A 27,927-nucleotide genomic window follows, 5' to 3' on the forward strand; every position below is an offset into this window, starting at 1 on the left:
AAAAACTTCCGCGGTCACCTGTACTAAAAAGAAGATCGTATGAATCTTTCCGAACGCAAAGTTTTCTAATATCGAACGGGCTGCACATCGGGCGGCATGCTCTAGTTTTTGTTCGTTTAGGCCCACTTGCACCACTCCACTAACTCGAGATTAACCGGTTAAACCTGGAGTTACTATGGTTACCAGTACAATTTGACACTGGGTTAGCGGTTTAACCGCATAACCACGGGTTAGTGGAATGGTGCAAGTGGGCCTTAGGCGGCTAAGTTCAGCACGGTGCTAGCCGGACAGGGGCGCGGTGGCTAGAGCACGGCGGCTATGGACATAGCCGCGGGAGGCAGGTTCTATGCGTGGTGCGGCTGCGCGTCGGCCGGCGGCGCCTCGGCCGCGGGCCCCGCCGCCGCCGCCGTCGCCGGCGCCGCGCCGCCCTCCTGCTGCATCCTACAACAAACCACGGACACTTGTATTCGATGATCTTCAGGAGCGTTATTAATTATAGATTGTCCTACGATACCAGAAGGACCCATTTCGTCTAGGAAATTTATTGGTCAGAGCTGCTAAGCGAGGATGGTTGACGAAAACTATTTTTTATTATTATTAACTAAGTACATATGGTATTCGCAGTTCGCAACTGACCACATCGTAGTCGACTATAATTCTTTGCGAATCGTCTCGGCTAAGCAGCAGACGTACAATGAGAGCGTGCCTAGGACTCAACGTACCTTTGGTGCGCCTGGTGGCGCGCGCGGAACTCGGCGGCCTTCAGCTGTTCCAGGTGGAACTGCTGCCGCTCCTGGATCAGCTGTTGTCTCTGATATTCTAACCCTGCAAAACAAAGGTTTATGTGTTCTATGAAAGTCTGATAGGATCAAATAATAAATTGGTAACTAACGCGAAAATGTAAAACCAATATCACACACTAAAGTCAAAGTATCACACATTTAGTCCAAAAAACTATAACTAAAACTGCATGAAAATCGCTTGCTCCATGATAAACGTGCACTACATTTCCACCAATAACCAACTAAAGGCTTGAACTTGAACTCACAATCACCGGCGATGTTCTTGGCCTTACGGCGGCGGCTCGAATTGATTGCACACGGTTAATTTACCTACACGCTCGCGCTCCATTGTAGTTTTCCTCTTTTTAGATCCTTGTAGATCGAAGTATTGTAGCTTAATCTCTTCTTCATCTACGTCTCAACAACAGCGCAATCAGCAATTTGATCTTGCGTTGCTTGGCCTTCACATCCACAGCTCGAACTCACAGTTACATTAAAGACTTACCCTCACGCTCGCGTTCCATGGTAGCCTCGAGTTCCTAGAAGTAGCGTAACTTAATCTCAAGCCTTTTCACCTAAGTCTCGACCAGCAATCTGATCTTGCGCTTCTTGACGCCAGAGAGTAGCTAGTCCTTCGCACCCGCAGCTCGAACTCACAGTTACATTGATGACTCACCCTCACGCTCACGCTCCATGGTGGCCTCGAGTTCCTCGAAGTGTCGCAGCTTGATTTCGAGCTTCTTCATCTGCGTTTCAACCAGCAGTGCTACCAGCGACTTGATCTTGCGCTCCTCGACGCCGGCGAGGTGCTTGGCCTTCACACCCGCAGCTCGAACTCACAGTTACATTGATGACTCACCCTCACGCTCCATGGTGGCCTCGAGTTCCTCGAAGTGCCGCAGCTTGATTTCGAGCTTCTTCATCTGCGTTTCAACCAGCAGCGCTACCAGCGACTTGATCTTGCGCTCCTCGACGCCGGCGAGGTGCTTGGCCTTCACATCCGCAGCTAGAACTCAGTTACATTGATGACTCACCCTCACGCTCGCGCTCCATGGTGGCCTCGAGTTCCTCGAAGTGGCGCAACTTGTTCTCAAGCTTCTTCATCTGCGTTTCAACCAGCAGTGCCACCAGCGACTTGATCTTGCGCTCCTCGACGCCGGCGAGGTGCTTGGCCTTCACATCCGCAGCTAGAACTCAGTTACATTGATGACTCACCCTCACGCTCACGCTCCATGGTGGCCTCGAGTTCCTCGAAGTGCCGCAGCTTGATTTCGAGCTTCTTCATCTGCGTTTCAACCAGCAGCGCTACCAGCGACTTGATCTTGCGCTCCTCGACGCCGGCGAGGTGCTTGGCCTTCACATCCGCAGCTAGAACTCAGTTACATTGATGACTCACCCTCACGCTCACGCTCCATGGTGGCCTCGAGTTCCTCGAAGTGCCGCAGCTTGATTTCGAGCTTCTTCATCTGCGTTTCAACCAGCAGCGCTACCAGCGACTTGATCTTGCGCTCCTCGACGCCGGCGAGGTGCTTGGCCTTCACATCCGCAGCTAGAACTCAGTTACATTGATGACTCACCCTCACGCTCGCGCTCCATGGTGGCCTCGAGTTCCTCGAAGTGGCGCAACTTGTTCTCAAGCTTCTTCATCTGCGTTTCAACCAGCAGTGCCACCAGCGACTTGATCTTGCGCTCCTCGACGCCGGCGAGGTGCTTGGCCTTCACATCCGCAGCTAGAACTCAGTTACATTGATGACTCACCCTCACGCTCACGCTCCATGGTGGCCTCGAGTTCCTCGAAGTGCCGCAGCTTGATTTCGAGCTTCTTCATCTGCGTTTCAACCAGCAGCGCTACCAGCGACTTGATCTTGCGCTCCTCGACGCCGGCGAGGTGCTTGGCCTTCACATCCGCAGCTAGAACTCAGTTACATTGATGACTCACCCTCACGCTCACGCTCCATGGTGGCCTCGAGTTCCTCGAAGTGCCGCAGCTTGATTTCGAGCTTCTTCATCTGCGTTTCAACCAGTAGCGCTACCAGCGACTTGATCTTGCGCTCCTCGACGCCGGCGAGGTGCTTGGCCTTGACGGCGGCCGCCGCCAGCGCGGCCGCGGCCGCGGACTGCAGTTTCACGTCCACCGTCGAGGGTGCCGAGCCTTCTGTTAAGATGACAATCATTTTGGTATGTAAATATGTTGGTCAAGTGAGAAAGTGGTGTGTGTTGTTGTTGTTTTTATGCTTTTCGACTCCGTTTCGTTCAAAGACCGTCTAATTGTATTCAAGGAAATAGAGAGCAGCAGAAGTTAGTCGAATTTGTCAAATGCCAGTTGAAAGTAGAATTTGACCGACTCGCTTTTTAAAATTGTTCTTCCCAATAATGAAATAATCCTTGCATGAGACTGATTGATTTTGCATGAAACAATATTATACGCTAGTCGACTTATATCCTTGTTGGTTTTAATGGTCAGGAACAAGTATTTAATCTGTCAGCTCCCACGGCTCATATATGAGCCAGAACGCTTATGGTGACGTCATATCGTGGGATTCGACAGGTTAAGGGCTAACCTGCGGGTGGCGGCGCGTGTTTGGTGTCCTTGGGCTCCTCGGGCGCGGGCTCGGCGGGCTCCTCCTTGGGCTTCACCTCGCCCTCCTCCACCTCCATCGCCTCCGTCTTCACTTCGCTGACGCCTTCTTTCTTTTCTGTTTGTCGTAATTTGTAATAGGCTACATGACTAATTTTTTTTATGGTATCAATCGATCGGGTTTGTTTTTAGGATCAAATGTCTATATGGGACCCATTGCATTAAAAGTAACACAAAAGTCAGAAATTGTAGTCAAAGGCCGACAGTCGCACTTCACTCGCGAAACGCCCTTTACAAAACGGCCAAGGGCCGTGACGTCATCGCCCATCTTGTAGTATGGACAAAACAAGAAAATTGCGTTTTTGTCGGTGAAATATTGCGTGTATGTATATAGTTGCTCTACAATATTTTATTGCATGAAATGTAAGAAATCGAATGGTACCCTTACTTTTATCGTTTTTGGAAGTTAAAAAAAACTTAAATTTTGAAACTTTCAGGTCCTGTATTTTTGTAATTTTTCAATATTTTATTTTAATATCCACATTATTGTGATAAATTACTCGTTTGCTATCTATTTTACTAGATTTTGTTATAAAATTCAACATGTGTCATCATCCCTATTATGAGCTAGTTGCACAAACTACTATTGACGGACTCGGAAATTAACTATGAAACTTCTCATACAATAATATTCGGCGACCGTTTTAACAGCTGGTCAACCGCAACGAATGAGACGGCTAATTTTTAAGCGCAATTTCAGTGTTTCCCATATTAAAAGGAGTTTAGTATGCTACATATTCAAATTCGCATCGTAAAGTAAGGCTAAATTGTAAATATATTCTAAAAAACCGGCCAAGTGCGAGTCGGAGTCGCGCACGGAGGGTTCCGCACCATCAACAAAAAATAGAGCAAAACAAGCAAAAAAAACGGTCACCCATCCAAGTACTGACCCCGCCCGACGTTGCTTAACTTCGATCAAAAATCACGTTTGTTGTATGGGAGCCCCACTTAAATCTTTATTTTATTCTGTTTTTAGTATTTGTTGTTATAGCGGCAACAGAAATATATCTGTGAAAATTTCAACTGTCTAGCTATCACGGTTCGTGAGATACAGCCTGGTGACAGACGGACGGACGGACGGACGGCCAGCGGAGTCTTAGTAATAGGGTCCCGTTTTTACCCTTTGGGTACGGAACCCTAAAAGCCGGTAAACGTAAGAAAAAGGCGTGTTTACCTAGCGACGGCGGCAGGTCGGGCGCGGTGCCGGCGATGCCGGTGGCCTGCAGCGCGGCGGCCGGCCCGTGCGCCTCCGCCGCCTTCACGTGCGCCTCCATCATGGCCGCCGGCACCTCGTCCTGCGGGGGGTCACCGATCACTTCCTCCGTACTATCACAGTGTAAACAAAGCCCCGGGAGTCCCGGGGACGCGACATCGCATCGGTACAAAAGTTTTCTCCGAGTTCCTCGAAACGTATTAAAATTTAATGTCATAAATTTATGTACAAAAATGTGAAATGTACTTATGTATGAGTTATGTACTCCTAATTTTAGCTAAAAATTTAACACATTCTCCACATGCATTAATAAATCATTTTGTTTCATAATTTCCAAAACCCCTAAATATTTAGAGATTTTTTATTTTATTTTATTTATTTATTAAAGTACATCCACATCATACATATTATAACTTACGCTAAACACATTTTAAAGGTAATAAATACTGATAAGTATGACAATTATGGGGTACCTAACATTGACTAATTATCGCATCGCAGTGAGATCAAACTTAACCTAAAAACTATACAATTAAAACTAAATCTAAAATTATACTAATTAATTATAACTACAAAACTATAAGGAATTTGTTATTAAAATTTTAAAAGTAATTAAAAAGTAAGTAATTTAGGGATGGGAAGAAGAGGTTATATTTACATGCATGTAGGATACAATCCGTTGCCCTACTTGCTGACGAGACTATAACTACCTTGATGGCGGCGAACTCGGCCATGGCGGCGCCGGTGGCCTTGGAGGCGATGCGCGGGTCCACGACGGACGCGAGGAAGGCCACGGTGCTCATCACGGGGTTGCCCTGCTTGCTGACGAGACCGGTTGGTACGATCGATACTATAACTACCTTGATGGCGGCGAACTCGGCCATGGCGGCGCCGGTGGCCTTGGAGGCGATGCGCGGGTCCACGACGGACGCGAGGAAGGCCACGGTGCTCATCACGGGGTTGCCCTGCTTGCTGAACGGGATCGGCTGGTACGCCAGCGGACCTAGCACGCCACCTGTAACAATACTATGTGTTAGCACACTTCCACGCCGGACAAAAAGTTTATTTTCTTGCTCTGCCCCACTACGTATAACAATGTTAACCCCGGAACGTTCTTACGCTGCTACTGCCGCTAAGCCGCCTGCTGTGTCCAAGCCTAAGCAGCGGCCGAAGAAAGGGGTGCAAAGCCTTCGTGAACATGTTCACAAGGACCAACAGCCGGCTCTAAAGGAGTCGCGATGCGACGAAGATGGTTTTAAAAAGGTGGAGAAGAGAAGGAAACCAGCTCGTCAGAATCAGTGCGGTACCGCACCGACCGGACCCAACCATTTGCTGCGTCCTGCAACACCCTCGACGCTGCTGTATGTGTCCCGTCTACACTACCTTACGAAGGTCGATGATATCGTAAAGTATGTGAAAGCAAAAACCGGATTCATCCTGAGGGTCGCGAAGTTGGAATCTCGACACGATGCGAATTTTAATTCGTTTGTGGTGACCGTTCCGACTGAACATCTAGCGACCTTCACCAAGGAGGAGTTTTGGCCGAAGGATGTCAAGTTTCGGCGGTTCCGCGGCCGGTTCCCTGACACTGCGGGGTTGCGTAATGCATCGAAATCATAATGTGTTTTTTAGTGTTTAGTTATATTTTTATAATATGTATGCTAGTTTTAAGTTATTTATGTATGGGCCACTTAGTTGCCTGACATAAACGATTTCATTCATTCATTCATAATATTAACAACGGTATGTGACATTCGATAACTTAAACGATATTCGCGCATAATTCAACGTGCTACGATTGTAAAGTCCCTGGACAAACTATGTATGTGTGTCATATTAACCGGAGGCGCCGTCCTGCAGGTAGGGCTCCTCGATGGGCAGGCGCAGGAAGTGCAGGATGCACTCGTCGTGCGTGCGCGTGCCCACGTGCGCGGCCACGCGGTTCCAGTCGTCGCGGTGCAGCTCCAGCCCCTCGAGCAGCAGCAGCGTCTCCTGCTCCGTCCACTCGCGACCGCGCGCTCCGCCGCGGTACTGGAACAACACTCATACTTTAGGCGCTATGTTTCAAGGATATATGTGGCGACAAAAGGCAATTAATTTACTATTCTGCCACATCGATTTTTAGGGTTCCGTACCCAAAGGGTAAGGGCCACCCCACATCTAGCGTCTTTCGAGCGTCGGCGTCTACAACTCTATGGCCGAACGTCGACGCAACGTCATTTTCCATAGCGCTGACCAGACGCCGACGCTCGAAAGACGCTAGATATGGGGTGGCCCTAAAACGGGACCCTATTACTAAGACTCCGCTGTCCGTCCGTCCGTCCGTCTGTCACCAGGCTGTATCTCACGAACCGTGGTAGCTAGACAGTTGAAATTTTCACAGATGATGTATTACTGTTGCCGCTATAACAACAAATACTAAAAACAGAATAAAATAAGGATTTAAGTGGGGCTCCCATACAACAAACGTGATTTTTGACCGAAGTTAAGCAACGTCGGGCGGGGTCAGTACTTGGATGGGTGACCGTTTTTTTGCTTGTTTTGTTCTATTTTTTGTTGATGGTGCGGAACCCTCCGTGCGCGAGTCCGACTCGCACTTGGCCGGTTTTTATTCTATTACTTATTTAATCAGTTTACTTCAGCTTTATCAAATTCACCGCTCACACATAGTACAAAGTGGCCAACCTGGTCGAGCTTGAGTCCCGGCGCTCCGCCCATTTCGAGAAGGTTCTCGGCCTTGACGGCGGCCACCGGAGCCGTCGTGTCCACGCCGTTCGGCAGACCCGCCTCCATCTTCGGCACCGCCGCGGTCTCCACTGTAACACATTCATTATATCGTACATATTAAATGAAACAAGGAAAAAACACAAGACTCTACTATATCAAAATGTGTATGAATAGTCGATATCGTTTAATAAACTCGAGCGACCGACCAGATCCGCAATAGATCGATATCAGCTTTTACGAGGCCGAGCATGAATATAAATTTAACAAGAAATCACAAACTCACAACCCTCAGCACTGTAAAATTCGAGCCAAAGAGAAGGTAAATATAGATGCGCATGATCTTTGTTTAAAGTCCGCTCCATCAAGTCAGTATGTTACCTGGTCTCGGCAAGGCGGCGCGGTTGAGCGGCTGCAGGCCGGAGGGCGTGTCGGACAGCACGTGGAAGTGCGACGTGGGCGGCGGGCCCATCGCCGTCGGCCGCGACTCCGCCTCCAGCTGCAACACAAAACGTACATATACAGAAATTGTCAGGCTCGACCAAGAAATCGGCCGGATATGCGCGAAGTAAACACCAGCCTTAGGCCGATTTTCAAACGCGATCGCACCAAAAATGTCTCGGCTGATTGTACAGCTAGAGTCTGTGCGGAAAGAGAAGAGTCGTGGAATGTATTAAGCCCCATACATTCCACGACTCTTCTCTTTCCGCACAGACTCTATATGCTGTGTGCAAGATCGCACAACCTTTTTGTATAAATTTACCTTTTTTATTATGTTTATGGTTTTGATACTTTTTTGTCTTTTTTAGGGTTCCGTACCCAAAGGGTAAAAACGGGACCCTATTACTAAGACTCCGCTGTCCGTCCGTCCGTCCGTCCATCCGTCTGTCAGCAGGCTGTATCTCACGAACCGTGATAGCTAGACAGTTGAAATTTTCACAGATGATGTATTTCTGTTGCCGCTATAACAACAAATACTAAAAACAGAATAAAATTAAGATTTAAGTGGGGCTCCCATACAACAAACGTGATTTTTGACCGAAGTTAAGCAACGTCGGGCGGGGTCAGTACTTGGATGGGTGACCGTTTTTTTGCTTGTTTTGCTCTATTTTTTGTTGATGGTGCGGAACCCTCCGTGCGCGAGTCCGACTCGCACTTGGCCGGTTTTTTTTATTTGTCAGAATACATTTTTGTTTTCTCCTAACCAGTGCATTTTAATATACAGTCGTTAATAAAACGCTGCGTCGTTGTGTATCCTCAACTTCTATTAGAGATGTCTGATGACTGTATTCCCATACTATGTGACGCTGTAGCTATGATATATATGTAACGCGTCAACCAAACGATAAAATCGCCGTTAACGGATGTAAATCATGTCAAGCGGCGCGCTACTTCTCCGAACCGCCTCGGCAGCAGCTAGCGCACATGACCCCTTAGGCCTTGGTTCCTGGTTGATGTCGTACGCTGTGTACAGAATCACGTTCCATAAAAATGTTCACGTTTCCTTCTTCACAGTGCAGACAGCAGGAAATTGAGGCCTAAGTGAGCGTATGTTAACCTGGTAGTTGATGAGCCCCCACTGCTCCAGGAAGCCGTGCACGCGCATGATGGCGCACACGTCGCCGGCGAGGTTGCGCCGCGACGCCGTGCTGGTCAAGTACTCCGTGGGGTTCAGCCGGTATGTGTCGATCATGAAGTTCCTGCGCAACAACACAATATATACATATACATTGAAAAATACCGCAGTTGGGCGTTTCTTTTTAAAGTTGTCCCCTACACTTTTTTTTCAAATTTGGGGTTTTTTATGTTATTTCTACTCAGAATCACGAGCTCTTTCTATCCTAATAGGAGAAAAAAAGTGTTCCAAAATTTCCATAAATTTTTCGGCCTTTCCATTCCGCGACCGCCATACAAAGTCTATGAAAAATTGTGACGGAATGGAAATAAAAACCTTAGGACACTTTTTTTCTCCTATTAGGATAGAAAGAGCTCGTGATTCTGAGTAGAAATAACATAAAAAATCCCAAATTTGAAAAAAAAGTGTAGGGGACAACTTAAAAAAAAACGCCCAGTTATGGCCTCATAAGTTTAGAAGTATTCTGCAATTTATAGCCAATGGTGTGTATGGAGTTGTAGTCGAACCAGGCCGAGTACGACGGAACCACAATGTGGCGCGTCTGGTCCGTCACGTCGTCTTCTAGTTATAAGACTAGTAGTCACATTAGGTACCTGTAGGCGAGGTAGATCTCGGGCGTCTTGGACTTGTTCTTCCCGTTGAAGAACTCCGGCAGGGCGCGCTTCTCGATGGTGTGTATGGAGTTGTAGTCGAACCAGGCCGAGTACGACGGAACCACGATGTGGTGCGTCTGGTCCGTCACGTTGTCTTCCGGTTCCTCCTTCACCGTCGTTTCCTGCCATCAATTAAGGATTTAGTAAGTAGGCCTAAGCCCATTATGCCCCATTGCCGGGCACAATTATTGTTCAAGGGCGTTTGGGTCGTAGTCACTCTGATTTGCCAATGCGGATTGGGACGGGGTTATTCCCACTAGTTACCACCAAGTTGTTACCAGTGGTAACTACTGGGAATTTTTTTCCCACCTTTTACCACTGGTAACTACTGGGAAAAATTATTCCCAGTAATTACCACCAACTCGGTTTAGTGGTAACTACTGGGAATTTTTATTCCCAGTAGTTACCACCAAAATTTTGTTAGAGTTAAATACTAATAAAAACAGTATAAAAATAGTATAGTATAAATATATAGTGATTTTGAATTATCTAATAAAATCACTTGAAAAATAATCTAAATGGATTATTAAATTTATCTTACATATTTTATAGTTTTTGTACTAGTACCGGTTAAACTGTTTAAATATTCTTGGTCACGTTTAAGGCAGTTTACTAAAACACTAATCGACTTATAATTGTTTATTAAATCACTCTATATTTATACTATACTATTTTATACTGTTTTTATTAGTATTTAACTCTAGCAAAATTTTGGTGGTAACTACTGGGAATAATTTTTTCCAGTAGTTACCAGTGGTAAAAGGTGGGAAAAAAATTCCCAGTAGTTACCACTGGTAACAACTTGGTGGTAACTAGTGTGAATAACCCATTGGGGACCTTTCTGCAGATAGCAAAATATTCGGGTTACAATTAGCTTGAAATAATCACGCAGACCATTAGTATTTACCCCGGCTTCGTGCTTTGCAGAGTTTCGTGGCGAAGCCGGGTGGTCAGGTTAGAGTAGCGCTAGTACCCCGTTGTCGACTTGCAGAGAATAGAAGGCGGGGGTGGTACCTGAGTGTTGGAGTCGCTGTGCTTGCCCTGCGAGTCGTCGTGGGCGTCCATGAGGGGCGCGGGCGCGGGCGCGGGCGCGGGCGTGGCCGGCGCCGTGTCGGCGGCCGCCTCCACCGCCGCCGGCTCCGCGGCAGGCGCTGCGGGCGGGACGGCTGTTACAGCTCGCATCAATGGTACTACGACCAATATTATAACATGGAGAGGCCAATTGAATCACACACATAGATAAAATAAGTATATATTTTTTTTTAATTTAACGCAATTTAAAATGGTTTTACTTGTTTATGTTCTTGGCTTCTGTCTGCGGTTTAGCAGACACCAATGTGTTGTGGGTGCAGCGGAGGCCATAGAGGTCGTGTATACGGATGATGACACATGTTAAATTTTATAACAAAATCTAGTAAAATAGATAGCAAATGAGCAATTTATGATAATATTGTAGATATTAAAAAAATATATATGGAAATAATACAAAAATACAGCACCTGAAAGTTTCAAAATTCAAAAACGAAATAAGTAAGGATACCATTCGATTCCTCACATTGTATCCAAAAAAAGATTATATAGCAACTATATACATAAACGCAATATTTCACCGACAAAATGCAATTTTCTTGTTTTGTCCATACTACAAGATGGGTTCTCAGTGATCTTGACGTCACGTTCACATAGCGATTTGTTCGGGGAGTTTCGCGAGTGAAGTACGACTGACGGACTTTGACTATCATTTCTGACTTTTGTATTGCTTTAATGCAATGGGTCCCATATAGACATTTGATCCTAAGAACAAACCTGATTGATTGATACCATAAATGAAAATTTGTCATCTAGCCTATTGACATGAAAAGGGATTATAATTATTTAATTAGACTTAAATAGAAAATCAATCTAGTAACAACGATAGGACCAGTAGTTTATTGTTTGACGGATGTTTTTCACGTAAATCTGGTGTTATGTTGGACATTAGTTGGTCGGTGGATTACTTTCTTTCTCTGGCGGGCGCTCGGGCTCGGGCGGCGGCGGCGGCGCGACGTCGGTGTTGTCGCGCGACGCGGCGTCCTCCTCGTCGTCGCCGTCCGTGTCGCGCTTCTTCGTCACGCGGCTGCACCGAACAAATTGTTTATAAACAACGTTAACAAATTAAAACAAACCATTGCCATTGTTGGCAATAATAATACCATTTATTCGTACTCGATTCGAAAAAAAAAATACAAAAAAAAATTATTAGTGTCCGACCGAAGTTTTAGTGTCGTTTTCGGCATAAAAACTAATAAATACTAAAATATTTATTTATTTATATTTTATTTAATTATGTAATTTATAAGTATAGTTTGCTTTTTTTAACTCACTCAATATATTTTCTCTCTCTGCACCAATTGAAGGTATCTCTGTTTGGCCCTATGGTTGACTGGTAGAGAATGCCATTTGGCATTAAGTCCGCCATTTGTACATTGTTGTATATATTTTGTGCAATAAAGTTTAAATAAATAAATAAATAAAAATTATGTTTGGCCGAAGGTTCATTTTGGGCCAAAAAACTGCCACACCTTACAACAATATCGCAACTTTTGGATCGCATTCGGATCTAAAAGTTTTATAATAGTTTTCTATAAATGTAAGTGAATTCGGTTTCACTACACGACATTGGAATGTACCTCTTTCTCTTGAGGTGCTTCTGAGGCGGCGGCGAGGGCGAGCGCTTGCGCTTGCCCTTCTTGCCCTTGCTGGACGTCTCGCCGCCCGGCATCAGCTCCTCCACGGACAGGCGAAGCTTGTGCACCTGGACAACAACACTCCATCATTATTATGTAAACGCAGGGGCAAAAACCGGCCAAGTGCGAGTCGAACTCGCGCACGGAGGCTTCCGCACCATCAACAAAAAATAGAGCAAAACAAGCAAAAAAAACAAGCAAAAAAACGGTCACCCATCCAAGTACTGACCCCGCCCGACGTTGCTTAACTTCGGTCAAAAATCACGATTGTTGTATGGGAGCCCCACTTAAATCTTTATTTTATTTGTTGTTATAGCGGCAACAGAAATACATCATCTGTGAAAATTTCAACTGTCTAGCTATCATGGTTCGTGAGATACAGCCTGGTGACAGACGGACGGACGGACGGACGGACGGACGGACGGACGGACGGACGGACGGACGGACGGACGGACGGACGGACAGCGGAGTCTTAGTAATAGGGTCCCGTTTTTACCCTTTGGGTACGGAAATATCAGGCTACAGCGCGCAACTAACAAGTAAACAGTTGCATAGGCCATCACATCCAGATGTTCAAAGTAACTTACACTCTACATATGTGTTCCTGCTACTAGGCATTGTAGGAGAGCCCGCTTACCTCTCAGTTGGCAAAAATGAGAAGTCGTGTCTTATTTTCTCCATACGATCTCAGTTTGCAAAAATGCATGTAGGTCGTATTCGAACTGTCGTTACCTACAACGACCGAGATCGTAACTGTCTTTTACACAAGTGTCTCAATTACTAGTATTGTATGGTTTCTATGGTTTGTTTCCATTAGTATTTAGATTGAACACTTTATCCGTGTCTTGATGTTTACCAACAGGCATTTTGGCCCATACACGACTCCCGTGGTCACCATAGTATAAGATGACTGAAGATATATGTAGACTGTAGAGATGCAACGGATAGTTGTTTGGCCGGATACCGGATATCCGGCCTGGACACTGGCCGAATATCCGGTATCCGGCCGCCGGATATTCGGCCGGCGGAACTGTACCTATATTTTGAGTTTTGCAGGTGCGCGTCGTGCAGATTTCGACCTGTTTCGTAGTGAACGTTCGCGTGGACACATTTCTAGGATCGTAACGAGTTTTATCACTTTTAAAAGAATAAACTGATTCGATTATGCCCGTGACTGTTTTTTAGATTCCATTACACCAAAATGTGTTAATTTTACTATCCGGTATCCGGCCGGATAGTAGGTCACTATCCGGTATCCGGCCGGATACTAAAATAACGGCCGGATAGGCCGGATACCGGATAGTAACCGGATATCCGGTGCATCTCTAATGTAGAGTAAGAGGAGATGAAACCTTCTTCTTGCCGGCGGCGTCCACCTCGTAGTCCTCCTCGTTCATCCACTCGTTGTACTGCGGCAGGTCCAGCGCCCACGCCGCGGTCACGCGCCACGGCTCGCTGCGCGTGCACTCCCAGCTGCCCGTCTCCGGCACCTCAACCTGTAAACACCAAAGGTTTTATAATTCAGTAGCAATATATATTATTATTATTATTATATAATTATAGGCGAGCAGCTATTGAGCTGATGAGCCTATGTCACACAGTGTCCAGTGTTATATAGTTCAAAGTTTGTATAGTCATATCACTTCACTAGTAATCATCAGTCTAACTTATTGTTTAAAAGCCAATTGTCCAATCTGTTTTTAAACACATTGACCGAGGGGACAGTCACAACACTATCCGGTAAACGGTTCCAAGCCGTCACGACACGGTTGGACAAGGAATGATATGCAGCTTTAGTAGTAGTGGGAGTGCGAACAATTCGTAGGCTGTGACCTCGGGTCTCGCGGCTGACAGTTCTCTTATTGATTATTTTGTGGATGTCAGGGAGGTTGTAACAGTGGGTGACAATCTTAAAACACTCGATGAGGTCTCCTCTCACTCTCCTAGCTTTGAGTTTGTAGCTTTCTAATAGCGCCCGACGGCTAATCCTATTGTCTATTGTTAAGTAAAACCGCTCGTGCCACGTGCCACAACCACCTGCATAAAAAATCGTTCGTTCACTTTACCCAGGTAATGGAATTACAACTCCTATGGAAATTGCAATAAGATCCAAAATGAACTAATGGATAAATATTTTGTTAGGATGTGTGTGGTCCGTTCAACTCGCCGGCGCACTCAGTACTTCGGTTACTGAGTGCCGGCGAGTCGAACGCTACAGAACCAGTCTAAAATGTGTCATCGAGATGCGTAACAAAGGCGCGTTATCGGAGAGCGCACCTACACTGGTTTTTTAAGCGTTGGACTAGCCCGCGCTCAGGTGCCAAATATAATAATTAAGACCCTTTTTAGGGTTCCGTAGCCAAATGGCAAAAAACGGAACCCTTATAGATTCGTCATGTCTGTCTGTCTGTCTGTCTGTCTGTCCGTCTGTCCGTCTGTCCGCTGTCCGTCTATCTGTCCGTCCGTATGTCACAGCCACTTTTCTCCGAAACTATAAGAACTATACTGTTGAAACTTGGTAAGTAGATGTATTCTGTGAACCGCATTAAGATTTTCATACAAAAATAGAAAAAAAAACAATAAATTTTTGGGGTTCCCCATACTTCAAACTGAAACTCAAAAATTTTTTTTTCATCAAACCCATACGTGTGGGGTATCTATGGATAGGTCTTCAAAAATGATATTGAGGTTTCTAATATCATTTTTTTCTAAACTGAATAGTTTGCGCGAGAGACAATTCCAAAGTGGTAAAATGTGTGTCCCCCCCCCCCCCTGTAACTTCTAAAATAAGAGAATGATAAAATTAAAAAAAATATATGATGTACATTACCATGTAAACTTCCACCGAAAATTGGTTTGAACGAGATCTGGTAAGTAGTTTTTTTTTTATACGTCATAAATCGCCTAAATACGGAACCCTTCATGGGCGAGTCCGACTCGCACTTGTTTGTAAGTAGCACGTGCGGTTTTACTGAACAATAGACAATAAGATAAGCCGTCGGGCTCTATTAGAAAGCTACAAACTATACCATAACATTTCAGACCAGCGGGACAACTAGCTCGATAGTCAAATAGCTCCCAGTCTGCTGTCCCAGAGTACGCACCGGCAGGTCGGCCTGCGCCCAGGTGTCGTGGCTGTCGGGCAGGTAGTACCAGTGCACTAGCACGTTGGGGCCGCGCCGGAACACCGGCCGCGCGTACTCCTCCTCCACCGGGTCCACGTTCGGATAGATGATGTGCGTCGCATCCTCTTCGTCTTCTGCAACCAACATAATATTATGGTTACACTAAGGAACAACATTTACAAAAAATGACTAACAAATTGAAATTAAACTAGGTACGATTACGTTGTGTAGCAGGTCACTATAATCCAAAAATATTCTATTGTGGGATGTTATTCAATGTGTGCATTTTTCAAATGCGTAATTTCTAGTTAAAAACCGGCCAAGTGCGAGTCGGACTCGCGCACGGAGGGTTCCGCACCATCAAACAAAAATTGAGCAAAACAAGCAAAAAAACGGTCACCCATCCAATTACTGACCCCGCCCGACGTTGCTTAACTTCGGTCAAAAATCACGTTTGTTGTATGGGAGCCCCACTTAAATCTTTATTTTATTCTGGTTTTAGGTATTTGTTGTTATAGCGGCAACAGAAATACATCATCTGTGAAAATTTCAACTGTCTAGCTATCACGGTTCCTGAGATACAGCCTGGTGACAGACGGACGGACGGACAGCGGTGTCTTAGTAATAGGGTCCCGTTTTTACCCTTTTGGTACGGAACCCTAAAAACTAACTTTAGTGTTAAGTGTGCGATGCTTGCGTACAATAATAATTACATAACAAGAACAAACCGCATATCTCTCCCTGTCGGTTGACGACGATGTCCTTGATCTTGTTGGCGGTGGTCTTGTCGACATCGGGCCGGATGAAGACGCAGGGCGAGCGCACCGCCTCCGCCCCCAGCAGCGAGGACTCGATCTCCATCATCATCTGCACGTTCAGGTCCTTGCGCGACGGGTTCTGGAAAGGGGTGCGGGGGGAGGGACGAGAAAGAGAAAAAATGTTAGCAAGAACTTGAAGTTGCAGCGTTTGATAACTATACTGGATCAACCAAATCTTGTCAGTAGTAAAAGGCGGCAAATTTGAAAAATCGCGGGTTAGCAACACTGTTCGGATAATTCCAAAATCGCGTGTCATCTGTGTGTTATCTGTGGAATGTGGATCGTGAATGACAGCCATCATCTTATTGTTTACATTCTGAATCGTTTCTATTTCAAGAGAAATTTCTGCTGTCACCATTAAATACCAAGATTATGCATGACCTCAAGCAAAGCTAAAGTGCCTACAATGTACAATCATGCTCGTTGACGGTAAACATTACTAAAATTTGAGGTTATGATAATTCACACGAATTGACGTATGAAGGGCTCAAAAATAAACACGTTTTGGTTCGATGTACATTGCTGCTTTTCTTAGCGCAATTCTGCTCTTTGAGTGTTACATGGTGTTACCCTACTTTAATTTGCAGTACATTGCTACTGACAAGATTTGCTTGACGCACTATATGAAACCTATCTGGAACGGATATTTGAGCTAACGCTGGCACACGATACTCGTACACAAATCATTATCAGCTATAGGAGTCCTACATTCTCGAGGCGACTGAATTATCAACTATATTTCTCAATTAATTAAGGTTTCATTAGGTACATTTCTTATGTTTAACGTAATTTAATTTCAGATTAAAATGAATCCTATGTGAGAAGGCAGTTTTTCTTTTGAAAGTTACAATTGTCTGATTAAAAACTGCAAAATAATAAGGTGAATACATATTCACTTAGTGCATATCTAGTTAGATTACATAATCCTGTTATTTCTGTAGATCATTTATATATGATAATAGTAAATACATGCTGATGTGAGTAACAAAATCACATTTTTGAAGTATTAGTTACAAACACAAAATGTTATAAAACAGATAAAAAAATCAAACGATTTGTTAAGTAACGACAAAATCAATTACTAGTTACTTAGTTATCTTTTTTTATTCATAATTCAAAAAGCCAAATAAAAAACAATGGGCCCGGCATGAAATGAAACAAATATAATGGAAAGATATGTTTCAAAGCAAAATTTTGATATGTATATCGTAGTTTTAGACATTGTTTATATTAGAATATTTAATATTTCTTAAGGTGTCTTTTATATGAAAAAACAACAAGCATATATAATATAAGATAAAAGTTTTAAAAATACAAAATTCGGGTGCCGTTCCACTCGTGATATTTACAAAAAAATGTGGTAGTATTTATTAAAAAAAAAGTGTGTGTTTGCTGTACAACAGCTATACATATTACATATTGTATTTGTCTTTGTGCGTGTGGTTTGGACTACAACACGGGCGCGCAGGTTGAGGTATGAACGGAAGGGCTGTTAGTATCATTCAGTCATCCATAATTTTGATACGTGTGAGAGCGAGAAAACGTCCGCACCGAACAGATACAGTTGCACGTCATTCCGTCACGTCAGGCAAATGAAAAGAAACAAAATTACTTGATTGTTGCCAAGGTGAACATATTAACAGTCAAACAAATAATTGCAAGTTTAATAGATCAAAGTGTTAGATGTGTTTAAGACAAATAAAAGTATTCAACATGACATATTAAACTTAGTGCCTTTTTCAGGCTATCTGCATTTACTAAAAAAGGGACTGGTAGTCGTTTTAGGGTTACACTTGTGCTATCCATTTGTATAGTACATACATATATACAGGATTGGTTACACGAACGTAATCCTGCACTCACACGCGCGTTGCGGCCAATCTAGCATCGTGTGCACTGGACCCCATCTCTCGAACGGTATTAGATTAATATTGTTAGTTCTTGAAGTATCAAATCATGTGGGTTTACAATATATTAATCTACTAACGTTCTAGACATGGAACCCTGTAGATTAGAAACGGGGTGGGTGGTGAGCGAGCGTTGCGGGGCGGGGCGGGGCGGGGCGTGCGGCGAGCGAGCGGCGTGCATACCTTACCGACCTGGAAGTCGAACTTGCGCCACCGCTGCTCCGACTTGAAACGGAACATGGTGGCGAGCACCGAGCAGAGCGAACCGCCCGGCTTCATGTCCATAAACACTTTCATCTGAAACCAAATGCGCAGTTATAACTGATGATGTCAGCCATGATCAACAGAGCAAAAACCAACCAATCAACTTTTAGTATTTGTGTCTGTAATATAATTGCGGCGAAGGCATAGAACTTGGGTAAAAAATCGAGATTTATTTTTAATATAATTACTGATACAGAATAGAAAGCAGAATTTCAAGGACGCCAAGTTCAAGGCTTGCGCTCTAGAAACGTAAGCACACGTAAGAACCATTACAAGCCTTAACCGGACAGCCGTTAGTCATATTCAATGGGCCATCAACGATGCGAATTGTTTATACATTAGAATTCTAAAGCAGCGAACAAACAAACAATACGTTACGTTACGATTAAGATTAACTAGAGACCCCTCGAGGTGTCCGATTAAAAAATATTAATAAATTAAATCTAGCGTCTACAGTAAATTTAAGTTTAAACTGTGTTCCAATACAGTTTCGGGATTTTTGGTGAATTTCTTTTGCAAATCAGCAACAATAGTAGGCGATCCTATTAGGTTACGAGGCAATCGGAAATGAGCGGCAATAGCGCGCTCCGCAGTCTCGGTAAAAACACCTTCCTAAGATGTGACATAATTAAAAACCTTGGCCGAGGTCAGATATCCGCAACACGATGTTTGTCCGTGACTTTGAATTAAGCTTGCACACATTTTTGAGTAGGTAATGTAAGCCACAATTCATATTATGGCATAGTTGGCATAGAAAACGTTCTATTATAATTATAAGGATCACAGACTATGAAGTTCTATTGACTCTCGGACATCTCTCGTGTATGTAATCTAGCGATGGTTCTCAAAATCTGACCTGTCTAAAGAAGGATTATGTTCGGTCACGATCCCCAACATTTTTTTTTATTCTAGTAGCTCGTATGACGTTTTCCACCGGATCTATTAGCGAAGCTCACCGAAGTAAGCGCCTGTACGCGAGATTTAGCGAATATGCCGACACGCGCAGAAAGAAATGGTCGGTCTAAAAGCATTACAGACATTACATAGATTAAGGGCATTTACAATGAACGCAACTTATACATTGTAAGACCTAAACATAGCTCTTGTCCTTATTCCCTCTCGTGACAATGAGCAGCACCTCGCTGCACCTGGACAACCTAGGTACCTATATGCGTAATGAGCGCTCAGAATGGTTCTCTGTGTAACTGACCGTAGCGGAGTTGGTTAGTTTTGCTGCCAGAATGCCATAGACTTTATTTTCCTCCTTATTTTGTTACAAGTAATTTATTCATATAAATATCAATTTGCATAGCGATGAATTAAAAAAAAAACATGGATCAGATGCAACCCAGTTCCCTGCTATAGTGGCACATTGCTGTCACTTTCTCATTCGTCAACATAATGAACATGTCGTCAGGTGACAAGCAAAAGTCACTAAGTACCTCCACAAGTTCATAGCCATATATAGTGAACCATATTAGTACGAAAAAAAGGTTGATTTTTGTTTAAATATTTTATAGTAATTAGTGACTTTTGCTTGTCACCTACCTACTTCGGTACCTCTGTTAAAAATAGCTACATTATAAATGTTCATTTATAATCGGAACCGTGAACTTATGAATTAGTTCAAAACACTAATTTTCAACTTCATGTAGGTATTGTACGTGTTTGTTACTTTGTAAAGTTAACTGTACGTAACATGACTCAAGGTTGCTTTTTCTAAAACTCGATTGATCAAAGTATGAACTTGCGAAACTATCTATTCGATAAGGCCAACGAGTTTAATTAAATTCGCTCATTGAGGCTGTGTAGTATACCTACCTACTATGTCAAACGTCGACTGCTTAATCGCAAGGGCCGGTTCTGCACACTGAGACAAGACGCGGCGAAGAGAGGCCGCTTAAAGAACGTTACATTGACATAAATACAAATAAATGCAAAGTTATATACAATGAAAATTATAACGAGTGTTATTATAACAGTTGTGTTCGCCAGTGCGTGCTGCTCTAGCTCTAACAATGCACCTCTAATAAGAAATGTGAGTGTTATTATTGATAAAGATATCTTCTGACCGATGTGCAATTCTACAGCAAGTGAGCGTTGACTGATCGTTGGCAGCTACCGTATCGATGTGAAATATTGGTTCTAGTACTCGTAATTATAACAAGGTATTAAACGATTATTTTATTTCAAAAGGAGGAGGTTCTCAATTAGATTGCATGTTTTTATTAAATTTGTAGGGTTCCGTACCTCAAAAGGTATGAATATGGTTCACTATGCTATTAACTTGTGGTAGTAATTAGTGAGTTTTGGTTGTCACCTGACGATTTAGTTTTAGGATTTTTTTCGAAATTACGATAATATTGGAGTTCGCGAGCTCTACAGCTTTCAGAGCCAATTGTATATTTTTATTGGAAACAATTACCTACCTATTTTATAAAATTAAATAATTAATATTTTATGTCCTATATCTTTATATCATGAAATTGTGTATTGTAATATATATCGTCGTCTAAGTACACACAGCCACAGCACAAACCTTATTGAGCTTCCTGTGGGACTTACTCAATTTGTGTTAAAAAAAACTTTTAGCTGCGTAGAAAAAAATCCTGGTTAATTGAAACAAGTTTTTTGGACTACACTAAGTCCACTCTATAGCTTTTGTAACGATGATTCTGATTACAGATGTACCGTGGTGGGGACCACTTCGAGGGTCCGCACTGGTCGCAGGCCGAGAACGCGCTGTACTGGGTCGACATCTCGGGGCAGACCGTGTACCGCCTCGACGGCCAGACCGGGAACACTACCAGCCGATACATTTGTAAGAACTGTTTGGATAATAACAGGTTTTTTGGTGCCGTGTCCACAAAACGGACGGCTAATTCGTTTGAGGATGACATACAAATTGGGATTGCAAGCCCACAATTAAGTGCCCAATATTTGAGATGTTGAATGTATTGGCTCAAAATTACTTTTCTTTTTTAGTTTTATTTTGTCCATGCCTTCAAAAATTTGAACTCTCTTACAGCTTACGGCCCAGTGACTTTCGTTATCACAGTGCGCGACAACCCCGGGGTGGTCGTGCTGAGCGCGCGCTCCGACGTGTACCTTCTGCACTGGCAGACCACGGGCGACGGCGCGCTACGTCTGCTCACCACTGTGGACCTCGGGCACCCAGACAACCGGTGCAACGATGCCAAGTGCGACGCGAAAGGGCGGCTGTGGCTCGGTATGTTGACGTACGTTTCTGATTGCATGATATAGGTACTTGAGCTGTTGTTGAGCATGTGTACATCCTGCGGTGGTAGACCAAGGGCGACGGCGAGTTGCGTGTCTTGCCACTGTGGCCTATGGGCACCCAGAAAACCGGTTTTCAAATCCCACGTGCATCTGTGAGCGTTGCCCCTCCCCCACATTATAGTTTAGGGTTATTTCACTATAAGTTAGGATTTTAACTGTCCAAATGGTGCATTTAGTACAAGTACACGCGTATCCCTATATTTTCAAGCTTTAGCACCTTAGAAAATGTACATTATTCAAGCACGATATCGATATAATATATCCTTATAGAGATGAATAGTTAAACTACTAAATATTATAATTAACGGCCGTGAATTTCCAGGAACAATGGGCAAAGAGACGAGCAAAGACGTTGAGAAGGACCAGGGAACGCTATACATGATAGACCACTCGAACTACCTCCACCCGGAGGTAAAGGTGCGGCCCGTGTCCGTGTCCAACGGCCTGGCGTGGACCGCCGACAACAAGTTCATGTTCTACATCGACTCGCCCACTAGGAATATCGACGTTTTCGACTACAATCTTCAAAATGGATCCATTCGTAAGGACATTTTTAATTGTATGACCTACTTAAGATGAAGGCATTTCTGCTGTCGGGTACAGTGTGATTAGCAATTTAGCACTAACACTCTCAATATGTGATCGCCATGAAAATAATCAGTTCCTAAAAAAATACAAAACCAGAACAGGTCCTCAAAACCGGTAAAATACTTAATACAAAAATACTTAAAACGATTTGACCGCCTGTGCCTATCGGTACCTTACTACAGGAAATAATTTAAATTTCAAATTATGTATTTTGCTTTTAGTCCGTGTTTTATTTAAACACTTATCATACATATTATAAAACAAAGTTCCCTGCCGCGTCTTGGTTTTGAGTAAATTCGTTGAACTACCCGTGCGAAGCCGGGGCGGGTCGCTAGTTATTAAACATAATATGAATTGCGCATTTAACCCGAACGCCTGTCAAATCATATAGTGAGTGAGAGCATGTCAACCACAATAGAAATGTTAATGACATTGAATTGTTTCAGGCAACAGAAGAACACTATTCAGCTTCCAAGCAAACAATGTAACGGGCGTCCCAGACGGCATGACGATAGACAAAGACGACAACTTGTGGATAGCATGCTACGGTGGAGGAAAGGTCGGTATATTTAATGTTCAATCTTAATATGTACATTAAGTAGTCAATTACATTGCTAATACAAGCCCAATTATTACACTCATCACCTTCCTCGCGTTGTCCCGGCATTTTGCCACGGCTCATGGGAACCTGGGTTCCGCTTGGCAACTAAGATCCCAATTATTACACTATCAAGCTTAATTGATTATACGTAATAGTTCAACGAAAAAAATCCATCCGTGCTTTGTATGAACATTTTGTAAATTATCCAAGAGCTAATAATGACCTCATTATCCCTTCTCTGATCAAGAGCTTTACGATGCTCACTTCTTAGGATGTTATCATTTATCATCATTAGGATCATTTAGGAATGACGTACCTAGTTTCGCGAAACGTATAAATCAATTTGTAATAGAAAGTTGAAATTTTACTGACAGAATTTTTTGTGGGTTTAATCCTTTTCCCTAAATTATGTCCCAGTATCGTAGAGCATTTCGTCAAATATTCTAAAAAAACTATGGTAAACGCTGAATGATGATCTTATTTTTCCAGGTAATCAAAATAGATTCTCGTGCCGGCAAACTACTGGAACATCACAAGTTGCCCGCATCAAAAGTGACCTCAGTCACATGGGGAGGGCACGACCGGTCCATCCTCTATGTCACTACTCGCAAGAGCCACAGTCCCAGCGAAGCGGCCCAGGAGCCTGAAGGTGGCTCACTGTTTGCTATTGAAGGCACCGGGACCACAGGAGCGCCGGGCAAGGAGTTTGTGTTTCCCGAAGCAGCTAAATACTAAATGAGATTGGTCAACCAACAACAAGTCATGAATAAAACTTGATTAATATTTATTGGAATTATTTATACAAGCCCTACTCATTTTAACCTACTTGTAAGTTCTCCTTACTCTTTTAAACCAACTCTTTTTCCAACAATAAATTGTGTAATGGGCACTGGGGGTCTTGGTCACTTTTTCTTTCGCATATCACATTATATTTCAGTTTATAATTTATTTATATTCTTTATTATTAGTAGTGTTTCTACTTGAAATAACACAAATATTTTAATAAAATAGTTTGATTTGTTTCTAATTATATGGATGGCAGCGCCATTCCTCTCGCTATCCCTGAATCACCTGAGTTGATTCAAATAGGAGATAAGAGTGCATACTGTTCCACCTTAGAGTTGGCCAAAAGGCACTGTAAGCCACTAATTATTACATATACTCGAAAATTTTTGACCCATACTACCTACAAGTGCAGAAAATGCTGGTTTGATCCCAGCTCTGGGCACTGGAGGCTCTGGTCAATTTTTCTTTTGTATATTTGGACATTGTTCATTCACGTGACAAACACAGTCTGCGTTATTAGTGCTACTAGCCTAGTGGTTAGGCGTCTGACTACCGGCGTCTATGCGGCGTACTAGGCGTCCGTGTAGGAAAACAGGAATGTAGTTGACAGTAGTTGTATTGTGCCCGCAATAATTTAGGAATTATGTTACCAAAAGCTGACCCTAGGGGCTTTATTCATTTTATTATGCTATCTGGAATGCTTTAAGAAGGATGAGGAACATTTTCTATATGATACATCAGTGATCAAACCTAACAAAATGTAGCTAAATAGGATGCTCGGGTTGGCCTTAAATAATAAAATGTAAAAACTTACTGGAAGCCTCAAAAACGGTGGATCAGCCGCATTCTTCCCCAGCTTGTTCTCCTGGTACTGGATAAGCTGGATGACCAGTTGGGCCAAGCCCTCCTTAGTTGGTGGGTCTGTTTGGACATGCTGTAAAACAAGAGAAACAGATTTATTATTCCACTGTGTTATTTATTTATTTTATTTAAGCCCTTATTTTTCCTTAAATAGTTTACATAATAAAAGTTTTCTAATACTATTGTTGTTTATTTTACTATATTAAGGACCCCTGTCGGGTATAGGCCTCCTCCATATCTTTCCACCTTTCTCGGTCTTTAGCCTTGATTAGCCAATTTTCTCCAGCTGTGGCTATGATATCCCTGGACCATCTTGTTATGGGTTTTCCCGCCTTCCTTTTGCCATGGGGTCCTGGCCACTTTGTGACATTGTTGGTCCATCTGTCATCTGTCAATCTTCCTATGTGGCCAGCCCATCTCCACTTCTGTTTCAGCGCAAACTCGAGTGCATCTATGATGTTTGTTTGGGATCGGATGTACTTGCTGTTAACCTTGTCCTTTAGTTTTATGCTGAGAATGCTCCTTTCCATTGCTCTCTGGCATGTTCTTATCTTTAATTTATTCTTGTTTGTGTGCACCCAAGTTTGAGAACCGTATGTAAGGCATGGTCAGATGCATGTGTCCATTATTGTTTTCTTGTGTTTGAGACTGTAGTTTCCTTTTAGAAGCTCTTTAAAGCTCCAATACTTCCTCCAGCTGATTTGGATTCTGCGGTCTATCTCTTGGCTGTTGCTGTCAGTGTCAAAGGATATTCTCTTAGGTAGTGGTCTACAAATTCGAGTTCTTTGCCTTGTATGTGTATATTTGTAGGGGCTCTGTTAGTCATAATTTTGGTTTTTGTGTGGTTCATTTCCAAACCGACTTTACAGCTTTCCTCATTTAGCTCATTTAGCATTATTTGTAGAGTGTTGGTATTTTCTGAGAATATAGCTATATCGTCCGTGAATCGTAAATGACTTAAGCTATCAAATACTTTAATTCCTTTTGTATCCCAGTCCAGCTGGCAGAATATGTTTTACAGCACCGCTATGAATAACTTTGGTGACATTGGGTCCCCTTGTCGGACACCTCTGCCTATTATGAATTCTTTTCCTCTTGTTTCGAGTTTAACTCTGCTAGTACTGTTTTCATATATATTCCTTAGAGTATTGATGTATTTGGAGTTTATCTAACAGTCATTGAGGGCCTTCCAGATTGCGTTGTGGGAGATGCTGTCGAATGCCTTGGTGTAGTCTATAAAGGCTACATAAAGAGGTTTGTTATATTCTTTGTATCATTCTATGATTTGTTCCATTGTGTGGATATGGTCTGTTGTTGAGTAGCCTGCCCGGAACCCAGCTTGTTCTACTGGTTGGAGGTTGTCGATTTGCCTTGTTATTTTATTCCACTGTGTTAGGTTTCATAAATTCATATTAATCCTATGGCTAATAGAGGAATTCTGGCTATAGTTGTGCAGTTCTCAAGAATGTTCTTTGTTTTGTATGGGAAACATTTGTGCTCAAGTAATTTCCAATAGTAAACATAAATTAATAATTAACTTAAGGTAAGGCAAGGACCGGAAGAAAAAGCCGATAGCTATTTTAAATAGCTAGTTTTAAAGATATTTGGTGTTTGTTTCTTTGGATAGAAGGGGTTAGCATTCGGCAAAATTTTAAACAAAATATTTTACAGGTTAATCTAAGTTATTACAGCTTTTTAATAATAAACTAGGCAAGCAAGCGTGTACCTTTTTGCAATTTTTCTGCAGCCAAACACGAATTTGATCGAATTGTGCTAGCGATTCCGGTGACTGGAAATATTCTACATTTGGCCCGCCGTCTTTCTTAGGGCCAATATTAGCCATATTTGATGGAACTCAATTCTTACGAATGGCACAAAACACACTTATCACTATTATTCACTGTGCAATAACAAAAGTTAAAGGCTTCAGCAAAATCTCACAAATATACCAAAACTATATGACATCAAGAGATGGAGTCCGGTTAATGCTCAACCCAGGAATGTACAGCCCAATAATTGGCGTCCACTTTTTTGGACGCGAATTATTGGGTTGTACATTATTGCCCTGTCCAAACAGTGGCTTCATATTATTGGCACGGACCAAGCTTGTACACCCTGATAACGCTCAACCCAATAATACACGACCCAATAATACGAATCCATTTAGTGAACGCCGAATATTGGTCGCATATTATTGGCCCGTACCGATAATGCTCGACCTGGGATTGCTCAACCCAGGAATGTACAGCCCAATAATTGGCGTCCACTTTTCGCTGCAAACCACAGACTATAAATATTTGACACATAGAGTGATATTCTAGGGATGGGACGACGGTTTTTAAGTTTACGATTCAATAATGTTGTCATGCGCAAAAAATAAAGCAAATACTGTACTGGTATTATGATGTATTATAGCTGGTCAACCAAGTGTTGTCAGTCAAAAAAGGCGCGAAATTCAAATTTTCTATGGGACGTACCTTCGTACGTATACCTTCGCGCCTACATTTTTCAAATTTGCCGCCTTTTTCTACTGTCAAGATCTGGTTGACCAAGTATATAAATCAGGGACCGGAACCGGTTACCTTAACCGGGGTTTTTTATAGGGTTATTTTAGAAGTGGTTATAAAAACCCCTACCATAACGGTAACCGTCTGATAAGGTAACACTTTGATTCGGTAACCGTATCAGATCGAGTTAACCCCTGTTACCGGTAACCGAAATAAAAACCCAGTCTATTCTGTTACCTCATAATAAGGTTTTCAACCAGTTCAAACGATTGTAATCTTTACGCAGACTTAAATTCGACTTATTATTGAATAACCGTGGTTGGCATGGGCGGTCTATGAAGCCTCCAGCACAAACAAGTTTTTTTGCCGGTAACTTCGCTTATTGTCAATTCAAACAATATTGTACTTTGAGTCCTTAAGCTAAAGTTGAAAACATAAGTGAGCGATTACAGTATTATTTTAGAGCGTCAGCCGCAGCGCGGCCATTCCTTTGTTTATCTTTATACCTGTGTGTTCCTATTGTTTTTGTTAATTTCGGAGCAATTCTAGTTTAGAAATTTTTAGAAAAGGGGTTGCAAGACTTGCAAGTAAACAACATCATATCCTAGTAATATCTGCTATTATTTAGTTATATTTTATGCTACTTAGATTATTATTTTTATTTTCGGGTTCACACTTGGTACCTACAGATTAAAGACTGATTTAAAGAAAAATTTTCACCTAACTAGTAATTTTACTGGTACCTAGTTAGGTTAGGTATAATTTATCATAAGTGATTTAAAAAAAAAATCACTTTGT

The 27,927-nt window shown here is 42.9% G+C and overlaps 2 protein-coding genes across 2 annotated transcripts; one reads left to right on the top strand and one right to left on the bottom strand.

The window, feature by feature from the left end:
• Window positions 1–254: 254 nt before the first annotated feature.
• LOC134647660 (SWI/SNF complex subunit SMARCC2) lies at window positions 255–26,590 on the bottom strand. Its single transcript, XM_063502019.1, has 20 exons — window positions 26,349–26,590; window positions 24,576–24,695; window positions 18,406–18,519; window positions 16,226–16,394; window positions 15,477–15,631; window positions 13,725–13,868; window positions 12,316–12,440; window positions 11,644–11,762; window positions 10,661–10,797; window positions 9,587–9,768; window positions 8,916–9,057; window positions 7,739–7,856; window positions 7,319–7,449; window positions 6,475–6,664; window positions 5,494–5,648; window positions 4,595–4,715; window positions 3,344–3,478; window positions 2,722–2,934; window positions 723–825; window positions 255–441 (listed from the first exon to the last, which is right to left on the bottom strand). Exons 1-20 carry the CDS (start codon window positions 26,463–26,465, stop codon window positions 345–347), a joined length of 2,787 nt encoding a protein of 928 aa, XP_063358089.1. The 5' UTR covers window positions 26,466–26,590; the 3' UTR covers window positions 255–344.
• On the top strand, window positions 19,614–23,796 carry LOC134653167 (regucalcin-like). The gene is made up of 7 exons (XM_063508519.1): window positions 19,614–19,647; window positions 20,418–20,524; window positions 21,172–21,307; window positions 21,515–21,715; window positions 22,109–22,327; window positions 22,821–22,933; window positions 23,465–23,796. Exons 1-7 carry the CDS (start codon window positions 19,614–19,616, stop codon window positions 23,708–23,710), a joined length of 1,056 nt encoding a protein of 351 aa, XP_063364589.1. The 3' UTR covers window positions 23,711–23,796.
• Window positions 26,591–27,927: the final 1,337 nt, after the last annotated feature.

This window comes from Cydia amplana, chromosome 1, assembly GCF_948474715.1.
Source record: "Cydia amplana chromosome 1, ilCydAmpl1.1, whole genome shotgun sequence".
NCBI lineage: Eukaryota > Metazoa > Arthropoda > Insecta > Lepidoptera > Tortricidae > Cydia > Cydia amplana.